At 38.5% G+C, this 17,601-nt stretch overlaps 1 protein-coding gene across 1 annotated transcript; it reads right to left on the reverse strand.

Annotated features, from left to right (window-relative positions):
• Window positions 1–7,015: 7,015 nt before the first annotated feature.
• On the reverse strand, window positions 7,016–12,629 carry LOC119782113 (protein mono-ADP-ribosyltransferase PARP9-like). The gene is made up of 6 exons (XM_038282906.1): window positions 11,837–12,629; window positions 10,662–10,722; window positions 10,407–10,490; window positions 9,801–10,270; window positions 9,435–9,594; window positions 7,016–7,673 (listed from the first exon to the last, which is right to left on the reverse strand). Exons 1-6 carry the CDS (start codon window positions 12,617–12,619, stop codon window positions 7,330–7,332), a joined length of 1,902 nt encoding a protein of 633 aa, XP_038138834.1. The 5' UTR covers window positions 12,620–12,629; the 3' UTR covers window positions 7,016–7,329.
• Between the last annotated feature and the right edge of the window lie 4,972 nt (window positions 12,630–17,601).

Here is a 17,601-nt window from a genome sequence, read left to right on the forward strand (position 1 = left end):
CTGCAGAAATTGTATCCATAATTGTGTATTTCAGTTCTTCTTTTGCAAAAACCTACATTTTATGAACACAACACACGGTTCAATAGAACTGCTGATGGTGTGAGGAATGATTATTAACCTTGCTTGCAAGCTGAATTACAGCAGTACCAAGCAAAACTGTGGCAGCGAATGTTATGGTATAAAGCAGGTCAAATAGCTTTGATGAAAGTATGAAACACAGAGCCAAGAACTGTACCAAAATAACGCAGTGCAGAGTGACATACACGTACTATCTGCTGCTATCCTTGTCCATTCTATTCTATTTTATTTATTACAGCAAAAAGAGGCAAAGACAAATAAAATAGTGTTCATTAAATTGATTTAAAACTGGCTGAACAGAAACACATTTCCTTCCATTACTATAATCTTAAGCATCCTTGCTGCTTTTCTATTAGTCATGACTGTGAGCTTTTTATATACTATATGGTGAAAATACTACTTAGATTTTTGTTATATTTCAGTTTTGCGTAACTATTCTGTCACTAATGCACACAAACAAATTATTATATATGTATCTCAATAAGTTTATGTATCAAACATTTACTTGATTGTTTGAAAATGATACCCTATTATCTGGATCTTTATCTGTTGTTATAAAAATGAAATCTTCACACCAGAAACAAATTATAAACATTTTAAAATTCTGATTTTATATAACGGAACCATTTCCATTCCAGCTTTATGTCAGCTTTAATTTAGCCTTCACAAATAAATCATAAAATAGTACTTTTAGATAAAAATAAATATTAGATACAGAGGTGAAGTGCTTACCTTCCCTTGCATTTAAAGTCCAGAGTGAAAAAGTGAAAGTAAACTTGGACAGGGTGTGGACACCTGTTTACTGACTGAACTGATCATATGAGTTAATATGTCTTCAACCACTAAGGTAGTTAAGCTGCCCTATATGAGAATTATTGCAGTTTACACAGACTTTATGGGGAAGGAAGGAAGGAAGGAAGGAAGGAAGGAAGGAAGGAAGGAAGGAAGGAAGGAAGGAAGGAAGGAAGGAAGGAAGGAAGGAAGGAAGGAAGGAAGGAAGGAAGGAAGGAAGGAAGGAAGGAAGGAACATTTAGTTATCCTACAGCTTTACTCCAAATTGTTGGGATCTGGAGGTCTGTCCACTTTTCTCCACCAGAGGGCGTTCTAGGTCTCCTGGAGCTGGAGCTGACTGCACCACCTGCGGCTCGTTTGCTCATCAGGAGACCAGTACTTTAGGAGGCGGAGAGCTACACTTTGACGCCAGAGTGTTTGCCAGTTATGGTTAGCAAGCCTGAGCAAACCTGCCTGTCTTAATCTCTGACTCCCAGAAAACCTGAACCTAATCTGTTTTGTCCTCTCTGCTTCCCAGGTTGAACCTGCCTGAAACCTGAAACTTCGAAGAGTTTCTCTGTTGGAGATCTGTGTGTCTGATCTCTGAAGAACCCTGGAGAATCAAATCTGTCAAGGACCTGCCTGCCCGTTCTCTGAAGAATCTGAAAGAGAAACTCAAACCTGTAGTCTGCAAACTCTCAAACCAAGCTCTGCCTCCGCCAAGCCCTCAGCCTGCCGACAGCCTCTGGACCCTCCTGGTTCCCCCTCTCTGCCGCTCTGCTCAAACTCCAGATCAGGTACAGACCTGCACTCTCTAACTCTGCAAATTACCTGGACTTCAGCTAACCACTCTGTCCCCCTCTGCAGTGAACCCAGTCGTGACCAGTCCCGGATCTGATAATCCCTGTTCTTATTTCAACTGTGTTGTTTCAATAAACCTTTGAACTTTTTCTCCTGTTTCCGAGTGTTTCTGCATGTGGGTTAGGAACCTAAAACCAAACATGACACAAATGGTATCCAATTAATGCCTTTTATCAAAATTCTACACAAACACCCATTATGACATAATAAGAACATTTTTTTTGAAATTGTAAATGTGTTATCCTGATAAACCATGAACCATCAGTTCAGTTTAAGGTCAAGAGATCTCTGTGTCCGATTTCTATCCAAGATGTCTCTGAACATTGGTGCATTCATCTTTGCCACTATCGTGATCACCAGTTTTTGTCACTGAGAAATATTTCCATAGAATGATGCTACCACTGCCATGCTTTACTGTAGGGATGGAAATGGCCTGGTGATGAGCGGTGCCTATATCTCCTGGCATTCATACCAGAGTTCAATTTTAATCTAATTAAACCTTAGAATGTTGTTTTCTCATTGTCTTAGGGGAGTGGTGGCCTAGTGTTTAGAGCATTGCGCTTGGGTCCCGTAGGTTCTGAGTTCAGCTCCCACAGACTGCCGCTCTGGGTCCCTGAGCAAGACCCTTAACCTCACACTGCTCCCCGGACGCTGCACAGTGGCAGCCCACTGCTCCCCAAGGGGATGGGTTAAATGCAGAGGTGAATTTTTCCAGTGTGAGATCAATATAGTTCTATTATTATTATCTTAGAGTTCTTCTGGTGTCTTTTGAAAAAACTCCAGACTGGTTTCCACATGCCTTTTATAAAAGAGTGGCTTTCCTTAGGCCACTTTAAAGGCCTTGATTGGTGAATTGCCCCACAACTTGTTTTCTTTCTCATAGCTTCATCTCTCTCTACAATTGGAAGTTGGGTAAATGGGTTCTTATGTTACTTTGTATTTAGGGTGTATTTGTAAGATTTATTTGTAAGTAAATGATTTAAGTGTCATTTCTTTTCTCTTTTTTTCCGGTCAATTTCTATGAATAAAGGGACTGGTATAGGACCATTATGAACTGGGATGAGACTATGGTCTTTTACCGGAGTGGAGGAGGCAGCAGGGAGCAAAAGAAAAAGTGTAGTTTTAGACATTGGGCATATTTTGCCTGTGTGTAAAATACAGTCAAACTGTAGTAGCTGTTCACTAATTCTTTATGTTGAATGTTTGGTTTGACAAGCACTAAAATATCCACAAAAAACATTCAATGGACAAAGAGAAATAATTCATCATCAATGGAGATGCTGGACCTTTCAAATGTAAGGGTTACCATCACAAATTATTTAATCACTTTTTAAGGGGTTTTAACATACCTGTTGCTTTATGTGGAATAACACGTCCCTCATTTTCATGATCAAGCATTTACACTTTTAGATTTAAGAAAAATATTTTTCACCTGTAAAGACCTACTGAATTTTGATGCAAGCATGGAAATGTAGAAGAGACTGGGGAAGGTTTCTGCAAGCAAGATACATTCTGACGACTAGACAATCGTTGAGAAAAAACAAACAAAGTTTATTTATGAAATAAAGTGGATTTATGACGTTGTAACCGTCCCTGAGAGGTGTAGCCACCATCCCAGGGATGGAGTCAGCTGCCGTAGTTGAGATTGTTTTTATAAATATTGTGTAAAATGCATGTTATCATACTGGCAATTAGCAGACAAATACAAGTTTAATATATAAATGAAGAGTTGGTTTAGGCTTAGTAGTTTTGGACTGAGAGAAAAGAAAAAAAAAATTAGTCACTGTCCCCAGTCCCCCCTACTGTATGTTCACTGGAATCAAAGTACCGGTATTATAATGGTTGATATTGGATTACAGATCTATGAAGTATAGATGGGTTTAATAGGTTGGATGAATCATTGGGTCCACCTGCTGGAGAAAAATGAGAAATGCCCAAATATCTCTGAGATCTTATTCAAGCTGTGGGGAGAGCAGATGGTTTGGTTCTTGAATGTTCGAACCAGCCGTTTGCAGTGGATAAGTCAAAGGAAAAAAATAATGATTTTGTGAACATAAAAAAATAGCCTCTAAATCATCCTCCCCTGCCTGCCTGTGAAAAGACAAAACAAAACAACAGAAAAAGACCAAATGAAAAAAAACCTACATTATTCTAAAAAAATGTATAAAATATACAGCTGCATTTCAAGGCTTCCATATAATCCAGCAGTCACAGCCAAAGAATATATACCCTGCCAACTGGCGAGAGGCGGGGTCCAGCCTGGACAGGTCGCCAGTACATCGCAGGGCAACACAGAGACAAACAGGACAAACAACCATTCACGCACACCTAAGGAGAATTTAGAGAAGCCAATTAACCTAACAGTCATGTTTTTGGACTGTGGTAGGAAGCCGGAGTACCCTGAGAGAACCCACGCATGCTCAGGGAGAACATGCAAACTCCATGCAGAAAGACCCCGAACCCAGAACCTTCTTGCTGCCCCCCAGTTTAAATATTTGATTTCTTATTTAAACAATGGGCTTCTTTACATGTTTCCCAGAATTTAAAATTTTAGGTCAACTTTATCTATACAGTACTTGACATGTCATGCAGAAAACAACATAATTTGGTTTCCATTAAAACAAAAGCATGAAATAAACACCTACTTTATAAACATACTTATCAAAAACAGGCGAGTTTTACATTGACCTATAAGTCTATATTTAAAATTCAATAATAAGCATTAAAAGGATTTCTAGTCTACTAAAGAAGGAGCCTCCATCAAATGTATGGGGTGTGTTTATTACCTCAGCTTCCACTGATTGGGGTGAAGTAACAACGCAACTACATGGACATGAGCAATTAAATTTATTGTTTTTACACAAGTAACACGACTCAAAGACTGATTCTGCTGTCCACAGGTAATCAGCGGATTTCAGAGATTTTTTTCTAGTCTCACTCAGATTACAGGCAGCTGTGGATGATATTAATTGAAGTATACATGTTGCAGATTTTGTAGAGGTGAGTGAAAAGGCTGTCTCAATAAACCAGCACACTTATGCAAATGTAAATTGCATTCATTGCTGCTAATTACACTTTTCTGTGCTTTACAAAATCAGTCAAAATGCTTTGTTTTACTTGTTTCACACTTCCTTTATTAATTATTAGTGTTGTGTACAGCTGGTCAATTTGTTAAGAGACGTTCTTATTGAATGTTAACCCTTTTATAATACAAGAATAGGCAAAATCCACCAGAAATATTCATGCAGATGTGCTACAAGGCACCTAAATGTAGATTTTGTTTATATAGAACACAAATAATTATTTCCACTAAAATCTAAATAAAATAATTCATTTCTAAATTTATTGCTTCCATTAGCTATATATCTAAATGTTCTGATTCAGTAACATAATTCACACTTTGATCAGCAACAGATTATCTATTACAATTGTTGCTCTATTATATGGTCATCTTTCCCTAAAGAAATATCAACAGAAAAATATATCATACAATGTTTCAAAAGACAGGAATTAAAAGCAAAACAAAATATTTTGATAATGATTTCAACGAGTGAAAAAGAAAAAAATATATACATATATTATTTTTTTTTTACTCCTGGTTTCCTTTTTTTCTGACACTTTTCTCTCCCAAATGCTTACTTAGATTATTTTACTCTTAACTTTTTATCTCTTTGCCAAAACTAAAGAAAAGTTGGATTACTTTATACTTGTTACTCCAAATTAGAATATTTATTTTTACTTTTATAAAGGATTGCCGAATTATTTTTTCAATTAAACCCAAAAGACAGAAGAAGCGTCATTAATTCAGGACTTTATCACAGACCATAATCTGGAAGTAAAAAAAAAAAAAAAAACATGGTTACATGAATTCCTACCTGAGTTTTCCCCAACGTTTTTTTCTTTTGGGGTCTTTGTATTTTTGCATTTTTGGATTTTTCCTCAGTTGCTCCATTAAATCTACAAAATTCACCACTGCGACTTTAATATTCATGTTGACAGTTAGCAAAATACCTTTGTGTTAAATTTTGGAAATGAAGTCTGATCAGCATGTTAAACAGCGAACGCATAAACATATTTTAGACCTGATCATCACTAAGGGTCTAAACCAGGGGTGAAAATCAGCAGGGTCTGAATAAAGAAAATCCTCAACCAGTAAAGGTCCGGAGACATTTTTAATCATAATCTGTTAGTTTAAACACAATTTAACACCGAAATAAAGTTAGGTGTTAATGCATCCATGTTATACATTGACTTTTAAAAATGATATATAGATATATATATATAAAAAAATAAAACACTTTCCCATTTCAAAATCTAAGGTGTTTTTTTTTTTTTTTTTTAAAGTAGGGAACAACAATTATTTAGTTTGGTATATAGACAATTTCCTGTTTCACATATTCACATATTCACCGACTTGCCACAGGTTTGCCTGCTGTGTCTAAAAGTAGCAGCAGCAGCAACCCAGACTGACAGCTCATTGGCTCATTTGGATCACGTGCAGCCTGGAGCCGGACGCTCCGGAGGGCTTTACCGTATTAACAGGAGAAGCGGCACAAGTGAAATTATAAACTTCAATTGGACAACTCGTAATTATTTAGAAACGTTGGGTCCGGATTAGCCAATCCTTGACCTCTGGTTTAAATATTCATAAAGTGTCTAACTGTTGCTCAATTTGAGCACTTTTCTGCTTTATTTGAAAGCATAATTTCCAGTTACTCAGTTAGCCAAATAAAATGCATCTTCAGTGATGGAGCTACTAAAACCTTACAGTTACTCCTCTACCTCTGCTGTTCCCTCTAATTCTGTAGATGAGCTTTTATTCTAAAATTTTCAATCACTTCAATTCCATTCCTCCAATCAAAATGTCTTTTCTAGGGAGAAAAAGTCTCAGTGGAAATTTGCTGCCACAGGCAGGAGTGAGAAAATGGTCAAAGTCTGGACTCCAGTTTCACTATAACATCTATAAAAACAGACTGTGGTTCTCCTGTTACTGTGATGTTCAAACAAATAACCTTACCTTGCCCTAAGAAGAGTTGATCATTTATAAACAGTCGTGCTATAATGTTCAAAGATTCATCAGTCCACCCCTATAAAATATATTAATATATGAAAGTAATACTTATTAGTGTTAAATGATTATAAACAAATGTATAATATAATTGATGTTGTATCTCTATTCTCTATATCTGAGTTTAACTCCATTTGAATCTGTAATTAGAGTTAATTAAGTTTTTTTTATTTGTCTTATTTCAACATAGATAAAGGTGAAAGTGCATAAACTATCATATATCTGTTAAAACTGGGGATATTTTGCTGGAGGTTCTGTTTGATTATTCGTTTATGAAATCTGATTCTTATATTTAACAGTGAACAAATGTAGACTGATTTGTTGTGTATGCATCGTATCAGTCTGCTAAAGCGCTGGTACAGCTTGATTTTAAAGGCGGGATTAACAGGGTCAGTCTCATCATGTTAGAACCAATCAGATAATTAGGAATGTGACACAAAGACTCCAAACGACGCTCTCTGTTTTTCTTATTTTGTAGTCTGTGAAACATATCAAGCCACTAATGAAACTCTCCAGTGAACAGTTTTACCTGATAACTAAAATTTATCAGGTTAAACTGCATATGGGTAATTCTGACGACGAGAGTCACGGATCGTACAGTCCTGCCTCCTGTTGTGAATTATTGGATCCATTTTACAGATAATGATGTACATCGGTAAAGCTTGATACCCACTGAGGATAACGGATACATCTGGGCCTGCATCCACACTGTCATGGATAAATTTAGGCTCTTTTTCAGCTGGACGAGGCATTGGGTTTCCTGGGTAATCAGAGGCTGATTTTCCTGTCACCACTTCAGCCTCCACAAAGTACAGGTACTCTTCATTTCCCTTCTTCCACATCTCCAGGGCTTTCTTCACATTTCCAGCAAAATAGATCCCCACATTCTTTGGATCTGTTATTAGAGGAGATGACATCATTATTTAGCTGTATTAATATGGCTTTGATATCATGCAGTTCCTTAAAACAATTTATACAGAAAATGTTGGAATGATGCTGTTTAAAGGCATACTATGAAACATTTTTCAGTTAATGTGTTCCATAACATTTTGAATAATTAAATGAGTCATTTCAGGTCGAACAAAGGTTTTCTCGGCCGCCCTGGTGGTTTGTAGGGGAAATACCGTACTTGCAATTGCAGAAGCCCTCGGCCCGCACCCACAGGCTCAGAAGTCTCGCGAGAGTCGGTCTTGCTTTATGGCGAGAACTGCTACACGCCCCCAGTGAAAGGCATGCTCGTTGCTAGCGCAGTGGCGATATTTGTGCAGTTATCATGGCGGAACCAGCGAGAAAAGACCGAAAGCCCATGTCGGAGCAGGCAAGAAAGAGTCTACCGCAGTAGACATGGTGATTTGTTGCGTGCACCTGTCTTCTAAGCTCAAAACAACCGCGCCTGGCTTGACAGAGAAACCAGGAGAACAGCTGAGCATATTTACGACAGTGCACTTTTACTTTCGCCCTCTGGAGGGAGCCTCGCTGGAAAATCAACACCGGTTGCATAGTATACCTTTAAGTTGACCAAATCCTGGTTTCTTCACTAAACTTGACTTATAGGCAGGAAGTTGCTCATCATTTACCTCTGAATACCTTGTCTCACATTGAACAACTTATTTTGTGTATACTGGACCTAAGTATAAGATTTTGACACTAACTAAACAATCCACTGACTTTGAGTGAAAAGGAACACATGCAATATATGACAGGGAAACAGAAGTAGCCTAAGTTTGACCCAAAAAACAATCTCTGAGGGGCATCTTAACTAACCTGACTCCGCCAGATGGATTTGCTCCGTATATCCATCTGGAAACCTTCCGTTGAAGTAATTTTGGGAAGGGGCGAAAATACTGGTTAGCTGATTGGCCTATGTTGGTGATAGACGGGCCAAATAAACCAATCAGATCAACGAAGCATATGACGTACTAACAGAGCGACGACGAAGAGGAGCCAATTGATAGATTAAACTCTTGCCGAAACCAGTCGGGAGAAGAGCAAAAACATCTTTTCCTCTGAGAAAAGCCTCCAGAGCAGTGTTTTGCTCTTCTTTCAGTGAAGAAATACTCTGTAATTCCGATAAAACTTGCTCGATAGCCACGCTAACGCTAGTTTCATCGGCTGAAGCCGCCATGTTCTTTAGACTGAACTGTCACGCTTCTCGTTGCGTCACACCCCAACCCGCCTCAAAGCCAACGCTGATTGGACGTTCGTTTGGTGAACGGCTGCAAATTTTCTTTAACGGAGAGTCTCCGGACTGATCTGCGAGTGAAACCTTGAAAGCTCGCGAGATCAGGACGGTCTCACGAGGCTAGTACTCTTCATTCCTACCAGCGAAATAACTTTTGGCTAATTGCTTCTCTTTAAGAGTTGGAAGTTGGTAAGTAAAGTCATCATTAAATATACCACAGTCTGGATGAATACTCGGTTCTAATTGGCTGTAGGGCGTCTGTTAAAAAGAGTTATAGGACATCTATGAAAAAAGTTCTGGTCAAATACCATGATTGTTTCTGCTAGCTCAAATATTAGCAGGAAACTGCAACACAGATGAAGCTGGTTACCTTGGCAAAAGTAATATATAGAAATATATATTCAAAACTCGTCAAAGAATTTGAAAGTTTGTTATAAAAAAAAAAGCAAACCCCTCATAGTTTTGGTGATTTACCTTCAGGCGGTGAACACTCAGCCTGGAACCCAATCCTACTGATCATCTCACAGAACTGTGCTGGGATGCACTGAAATATGGTTCTAGAAGATGAACTGCCAAGCTGCTTTTTCTTCAGGTTGAACATCAACTTCAGAGGATTGTTCTCCAGTTTTTCCACCTAAAAAAATGCAGTTTTAGAACATTATAGATCCGATGTAAATCACAACCATGAGGTAAATTTGATTATCAAATTAAAAATTGGTCTATTAGGTTTAGTCTAATGTTTATGAATCATTGTGTTGACCTCCAAAATCCAACTGGGAGGTCAGCTAAATGTTAAGGAAGCAGGCTGACTGACATCTTCAGGTGTTTGAACATATTTACCTTCATTACTCTGAGCCCGTAAATGCCGAACGCAGCAGATCGATCCAAGAATTCTTTACTTGACTTTTCAATTGTTTCCCTTTTACAGGATAGCTCTGTTTGAGACAACATCTGCAGGTCACCTTCTTCCTCTGAGATGAACTCCTTCTGGATTTTACAGAGCATGGCCTCCACCTCCAGAGCAGCAAAAACAGTCTCTTCCTTTGTCTTTGAGGTTATTTCTATAGATGCATGACCTTGAATCAAGTACTTTTTCATTAACAACCCTTTTGATGACCCTAGCCTGAGATGGTCTTCCATCCTGAAGTGTGAGATAAAGTTGTTGTAGATCGTAATGGTGTGAGATTGCATTGAGAGAAGACGATTGAGCCACTTCTCAGCCTCGTGTGTTGACTCATCAGACGGACCAAGCAGGATGAGGTGTGGAGTTGAAGCTCTCCTAATGTAGGAATCAGCTTTACGCCCAGATGCTGTTAAATGAAACGTTACACAACTCTTTTACTCCTAATGATATTTAAAATAAAACCTTTAAATATATTTGTAAGATGTAAAAATATGTATCCCTTTTCATGTGGAGCAAGAATTTGCTACAGGTTCTGTATTCACCTTCTGGCGTCGGATGGGGTTGGGACCCCGAAGATTGACCTGGAGAGTGTTTCAGGCTGCACTTCACTCCTAGCCCTAATCCCTCTGTGGACAGGTCTCAGTTTTAATCAGACAGTAAATGTTTACGCTCAATAACTGAGTTCAGTTTTTCCACCATATATTGGCTTTATAAACACATGAAGGCAGGAGCATTTTTAATTAAAGTCATTTTGGACATGAAAATGGTGTCTGATTAACAGAAATATTTATCCTTACTATGTGGAGAGCTCAAATGTTGTGATCCTTTCCGGATGTTTACCTTTTCTTCTTTAAAGGCCTGGTTAGAGAGGACAAATAGCAAGTTTATTACTACAAGAAAAAAATCTATCAGTAGAAAAGAAGCCATCCGTCCGTCCGTCCGTCCATCCATCCATCATCAGTCAATCCTTGAGACCCTGTTTTTTTTTAACAGTATAAAAAAAGCTGTATCACTGGAGAAATAATTCAATCCAACTCGATTCAGTTCACTTTATAGCGCCGATTCACGACACATACAGACAATACAGTCAGAAATGGCATCAATCCCACTTTAGATGGTGCAGCTCTTCTTTCTAGGAATCTGAACAAACGGATTAGTCCTCCAAAACCTGACAACCAAGGGTGCAGAATCAAAGTTTAACACACCTCTCTGTTCTCTACTGTTACCCACTCATTACTCCTTCCAGACAGTGTCTTCCCCATGACCAAAATCTAATTAATTATAAAATAATCCTAAAATAGTAAATCATGAAAATCTAATTAAGATTAAAATTACTCCAATTGAGAAAAATGTGAAAAAAATATGTGGTTTATTCAACATAAGATGAATTTTTAAACAGTTTGTTAGTAACCTTCATAATTACTTAACCCCCAAAAGAAAGTTTCACTTTTGCAGATTATAGTCCGGAAAGGCAATACGACATTTAAAGAATCTCTTTGCCTGTTTATCTCCTCTGCAGTGGAGACCAGACCAGATTTTCCCCCAAAAGATAGCCAATTATCATTGTAGTCCGCTGGTATATCACTAAACCACCAGAAATAAAAACTGTGTGAAGCCAAAAGGTGCCCGGTAGAAAAGTGCAGCATTAAAAATATGTAGTAATGTATGTAATATAAAGGTGCTTGTTGACAATTAGAGTAATTTAGAGATATCACAGAAAAGAGAACTAAGCCCAAACAGAGAGAGCCTGAGCAGCACCACAGCATATATATCCCATCCCTGTACATATCCCATGCACCCTTTTCTTCCTTTGGCACATACTTCTTCTTGACTATTTGAGCCAATGTAACAAAAAATGTCTCCAATGTGAGATCAATAAAGTCAATCAATCAATCAAATTAGGTTATTCTTGTTTAATTACCACTGAAATAAACCATCTATTCTTTAAAAGACATTTTTAATTGATCCTTACTTTTTCATGATTCCGTTGAGGCCTGAATATCTGATGGCATGCTGTCTCCATGGCCTGCACTGTGGGTTCATCATGGTTCACTAGGAAGATCTCTTGAGCAACACGTCTGCGAGGGGACAGGCACTCATAGTACTGTTTAACGGTAGACACTATGATGTGGGCACATTCTGGCAGTGGGTAGTTGAACAATCCAGAGCTTATGGCAGGAATGGCAACATTCCCCAGACCGTGTTTTTCAACTTTGTCAAAAATGCTCAAGATAGTTTTCTTCAAAAATGGCCTCGCTTTTGACACATCGTTCTTTGTAGGTTTGTATGGCAGCTCTGGACCCACAGCATGAATGATCTTTTTGCATGGTAGTAGCCCTGCGTCAAAAACAACTGCCTCCCCTGTTTCTAATTTTACATACTTTTTAATATAATCATCACTTTCCTTTTGGATTTGAGGACCACCAGCAGTGGACAGAGCTCGAGCAAGGCCTCCATAGTGCTGTAACTTTTCATTAGCTGCATTCACAACAGCAACGGTAGGGAAGGTGGTGAGATCAGCCTTCCATACAGACACCTTTACACCCGAAGGCATAATGATTTCAAGCCTCTTCTCTGCAGAAATGGTTGATGGTCCTCTCTGGTATGGAGTGCTGCTCTGATTCTCCAGCCGCACACCCCAAACAGCAGCAACACATCTGAATTTAGTGTCCAGGATGTTGCCCAGATTGGCTCCATGTTGTCTCATTATTGTAAATATCTCTTCATGAAGAGGAATCTCTAGTTTACTGGCCATCTTTTCTTAATGAACCTATGGAAAGAACGTACAGCACTCTATTAACATCAGAAGGACACAGTTCAATGGGAATCTTAAACTTGTGAAGGATGTCTGTCGCATATGATACCCCACTTTTTTTTAAGTGTTCTTTTTCAGGGATATGCAATATGACTTCAATATATATGTCAAAATACTTTTTTGTACTAATGACACTAGTGATGATTAAAAGTATGTAAAAAAAATACTTTATATATATTTTTGATGGAGAGAAATTGTGGAAACATCAAATCTAACAATAACAGCAACATTTGGGGTGTGCAAAAAATATTAGCTAGAGTTCATTATATCACAATTTTTTTTTTCCATATAAAAATCTATCACGTTAGAAGCAATGGTTTTCAAACCTCTTCTTTAAGACAATGTCTTACAAGTCAGGCATGTGTCTCAGATTTCACGCATTTGATATAAATGTATAGTATATTTTAACAGGCTTTGCTAAACTGCAATTATCTGAATCTGGAGAATTAAAGCAGAGAAATATCTAAAACATTCGGGGCATGTTAAAGCTAGAGTGTGTAATTTTCAGCGACATCTAACGTCCAGACTGCAGACCGCAGCAACATGAACATCTCCCCCCCACCGCTTCTCCCCCCCAACAGTACGGCGAGCGTTACGGGACAAAATGTCTTCCACGACGTCCGCATCACCTACCTTCTCAAGTGATGAGGTTTGTTTACATAGATAATTTTACAGATAGTATTTCATTAGTCTGTGTGTTCAGTACTGTCTCAGTTCATCTCTCTCAACTTGCTGTAGTTACTTTCGAGCGTAATGGGCGATCTCGCAATCGCTAGTTTGTTGGCTCTGCGCTGCCGTAGCGCAAAGATGTCTGCCTCCATGGCTGCGAGACCCGCTCCTATGTAATTATAAATAACGAATTCTAAGGCAACGCAAATATTAAGGTTAAGAGGCTGAGCTCGTAGATGATGATAAATAACATACTTATGTATAATATATTAAATTTCTGACTGTATATCCCTTTAATTATTATACACTGTAGCTTTAATTTTTGTATATCCATCTGGAAAATTTAATTTAAAAAAATGCATGTTTAAGATGTCTATCTGAGGCAGGACAACTGGTTCAACTAATGCAACACCTATTGTGTGTAAGCAAAGAGAAATCTCCAACATGCAGGGCAGTGGTACTTGAGGAGCGGGATTGAGAGCTACTGCTCTAAAGTAACCATGTTACTCTTCTTTTAATAATGTGTTTCTTTAATACAGAATGCTGAAATACAGTGCAGTATTGGTTGTTATTTTCGCATACAAATTAATAATAGCAATTTGTTCTTAAGAAGTTGATGTAACAAATATTGACTTCATGGTTGTCAAGTTTCATTTTAATTTACTTAATCAGAAACACCAGAACCTATTTGAAGTCACATTTGCATACAAATTATGAATGACTAAACCAATTTCAGTCCAGCTTTAGGTACATTTTAATATATCATTCATGCATTAACCATAAAAGACTAAACACAGAGGCGTAGCACTTACCTTCACCAGCATGGAAAGTCCAGCAGAATGAAAAAGTGAAAGTAAACTCTGACAGGGCGTGGACCACTCTAAGCTGACTGAACTTTGTTTGAGTTAATATTTCTCCAACCAGCAAGTTAAACTGCCCTACATTATAATAACTGGGCTTTACATGTGTCTGCTACTAATTTTTTTCCTGCAACTATCAAAAAGTCATTAGAACAACTTTAACTTGCAATGATGCCTAGCTTAAATCAGTGCTGTGTTAGTCTACAAGAGATCCTTGACCCACAACTTTAAGGGTTGTATCATTTTTTTGCCTTACAATAGCTTTTAGCTTAGTTAGCTCTGGTGTTAAAAAAGAGCTCAGCCTAATTTTATCATGATCATGGTGCTGATGACTGGCTGGATTACTCATTTAATTCACCTGCCTAACTCTGCACAGTTTCTCGTTGCCGTTCATCTGATCCACCTGCTTAAGTAAGCAGCCCTCTAACCTGACATCTTTGAGGTGAGAGTTCTCTAGCCTACTAGAGTGTTTCTCATTGCCCAATCCTGACCCATTCTGTCTTTGGACCTCTGAGCCTGCCTGTCCCTATTCTGATCTGTTTGCCTGATCTTTTCTCTGACTCCTGTTGGATTTCTGCCTGTGCATCGTACTTGGAACTGATTTCTGACACCATCCTGGATTTCCCTTCGGAACCTCTTTGGATCTCTGATCTCCTGGTTCTATATCCTGAGCATGTCCTGGACAAAGGCTTTGGCTTCACCCTTTGGCAAGAATAAACATCGTCCACTGGGCACAGACTGAACTCTAAGACCAGGTTAGTGACTCACACGTTTATAATCTTCCTCTGCCAGATTGACGTGGTCACTAACCTTTGTTTTCTTCCTGCAGAGGTTCCTGCCTTAGATGCCCTAGCTGTTTCCTGCAGATTCATCACTTAAATGCTTTTTTGAAATATCTGTCTGTCTGCCTTGAATACGGGGTCCTCTGTTCTGAGCTTTGACAATTTTTGGGTGTCCTGTTTTGCCAATATGGCTCAGGGAATAAATATCCCAGAGCTAGCTGATGTTCCACTTGATACCTGTATATTAAACTTCACAGAAATTTTTTTAGGGAGGAGAATCATATACAGTGGGGAAAATAAGTATTTGGTCAATAACAAAAGTTCATCTCAATACTTTGTTATATACCCTTTGTTGGCAATGACAGAGATCAAACGTTTTCTGTAAGTCTTCACAAGGTTTTCACACACTGTTGCTGGTATTTTGACCCATTCCTCCATGCAGATCTCCTCTAGAGCAGTGATGTTCTGGGGCTGTCGCTGGGCAACACGGACTTTCAACTCCCTCCAAAGATTTTCTATGGGCTTGAGATCTGGAGACTGGCTAGGCCACTCCAGGACCTTGAAATGCTTCTTACGAAGCCACTCCTTCGTTACCCGGGCGGTGTGTTTGGGATCATTGTCAGGCTGAAAGACCCAGCCACGTTTCATCTTCAATGCCCTTGCTGATGGAAGGAGGTTTTCACTCAAAATTTGACGATACATGGCCCCATTCATTCTTTCCTTCACACGGATCAGTCGTCCTGGTCCCTTAGCAGAAAAACAGACCCAAAGCATGATGTTTCCACCCCCATGCTTCACTGTAGGTATGGTGTTCTTTGGATGCAACTCAGCATTCTCTCTCCTCCAAACACGACGAGTAGAGTTTTTACCAAAAAGTTCTATTTTGGTTTCATCTGACCATATGATATTCTCCCAGTCATCGTCTGGATCATCCAAATGCTCTCTAGCAAACTTGAGACGGGCCTTGACATGTACTGGCTTAAGCAGGGGGACACGTCTGGCACTGCAGGATTTGAGTCCCTGGCGGCGTAGTGTGTTACTGATGGTAGCCTTTGTTACTTTGGTCCCAGCTCTCTGCAGGTCATTCACTAGGTCCCCCCGTGTGGTTCTGGGATTTTTACTCACCGTTCTTGTGATCATTTTGACCCCACGGGGTGAGATCTTGCGTGGAGCCCAAGATCGAGGAAGATTATCAGTGGTCTTGTATGTTTTCCATTTTCTAATAAATGATCCCACAGTTGATTTCTTCACACCAAGCTGTTTACCTATTGCAGATTCAGACTTCCCAGCCTGGTGCAGGTCTATAATTTTGTTTCGGGTGTCCTTTGTCAGCTCTCTAGTTTTGGCCATGGTGGAGTTTAGAGTGTGACTGTTTGAGGTTGTGGACAGGTGTCTTTTATACTGATAACGGGTTCAAACAGGTGCCATTAATGAAGGTAACGAGTGGAGGACAGAGGAGCCTCTTACAGAAGAAGTTACAGGTCTGTGAGAGCCAGAAATCTTGCTTGTTTGTTATTGACCAAATACTTATTTTCCACCATATTTTACAAATAAATTCTTTAAAAATCAGACAATGTGATTTTCTGGATTTTTTTTTCTCATTTTGTCTCTCATAGTTGAGGTATATCTATGATGAAAATTACCGGCCTCTCTCATCTTTTTAAGTGGGAAAACTTGCACCAATTGTGGCTGACTAAATACTTTTTTGCCCCACTGTATAATGGATGCAGAGATTGAAAGGGAGGGGCGAAAGAAAGAGGGGATAAGAACTAAGGGGAGAGAGAAAAAGCTAGAGACAGGAAAGAGTAATTTGTCCAACAAATATCATTGAGTGGTATTTTAATGAATTTACAGTATAATGCAGATGAATATACTAGCTTGGTGATTACAAATATTTTCAAAAAATATTTCTGTGCTTTTATTGTTTTTTTTTGTCCCTTTGTAAGATATTGGTTTACAGCAGCCCCTTGACCATTTGAACAACACAGTCATTCATGAAAGTCTGATTTTACAAAAGTGCATTACATTATTACAGAGCAAATTATTACAATAACAAACAACAAAGTTTCTCGTTTTGTATTTAAAACGTATTTATTTTCTTATTATTGTTTCAGCGCAGAAAAAATTAGTTTTCATGTAATGCACAATAAATTTTATTTGCCTTATAGAGCCATCTTCCAGTAATCACATCATGTTAAACACTTTTAAACACTCCTTAAAATATGTTCTTTTTAAGCTTGCTACTTGGGTTTTTCATACTTAATGTTTTGTTTACCTTCATCTCTCTCACAAAGCAACAAAATTTGATTCCCATCAAAGCATAAGACACTTTATAAACACATTTATCTAAAACAGAAGACTTATCAGTTTTAAAACTCAACCAGAGGGATGGAAAAAACACTTTTAATCTACTACGACATGAAGCCTTTCCTAAATCTATGGGGGTGTTTTCCAGCTTATGCTTCCCCTGATTAGTACTAATATTATAAGAATAATTCTGCTTTTTAAAAGTAACCATGGGAGAGATCAGAGAGACGCAGCTATAAATTGAAATTTCTTAGTGCCTGTCAGTTTATAGGCAGCTGTGTTTTGTATTTTTTTGTGGTGAACA

The sequence above is a fragment of the Cyprinodon tularosa genome, unplaced genomic scaffold (assembly GCF_016077235.1).
Source record: "Cyprinodon tularosa strain WSP-4 unplaced genomic scaffold, ASM1607723v1 ctg189, whole genome shotgun sequence".
NCBI classification, from domain to species: Eukaryota; Metazoa; Chordata; class Actinopteri; order Cyprinodontiformes; family Cyprinodontidae; genus Cyprinodon; species Cyprinodon tularosa.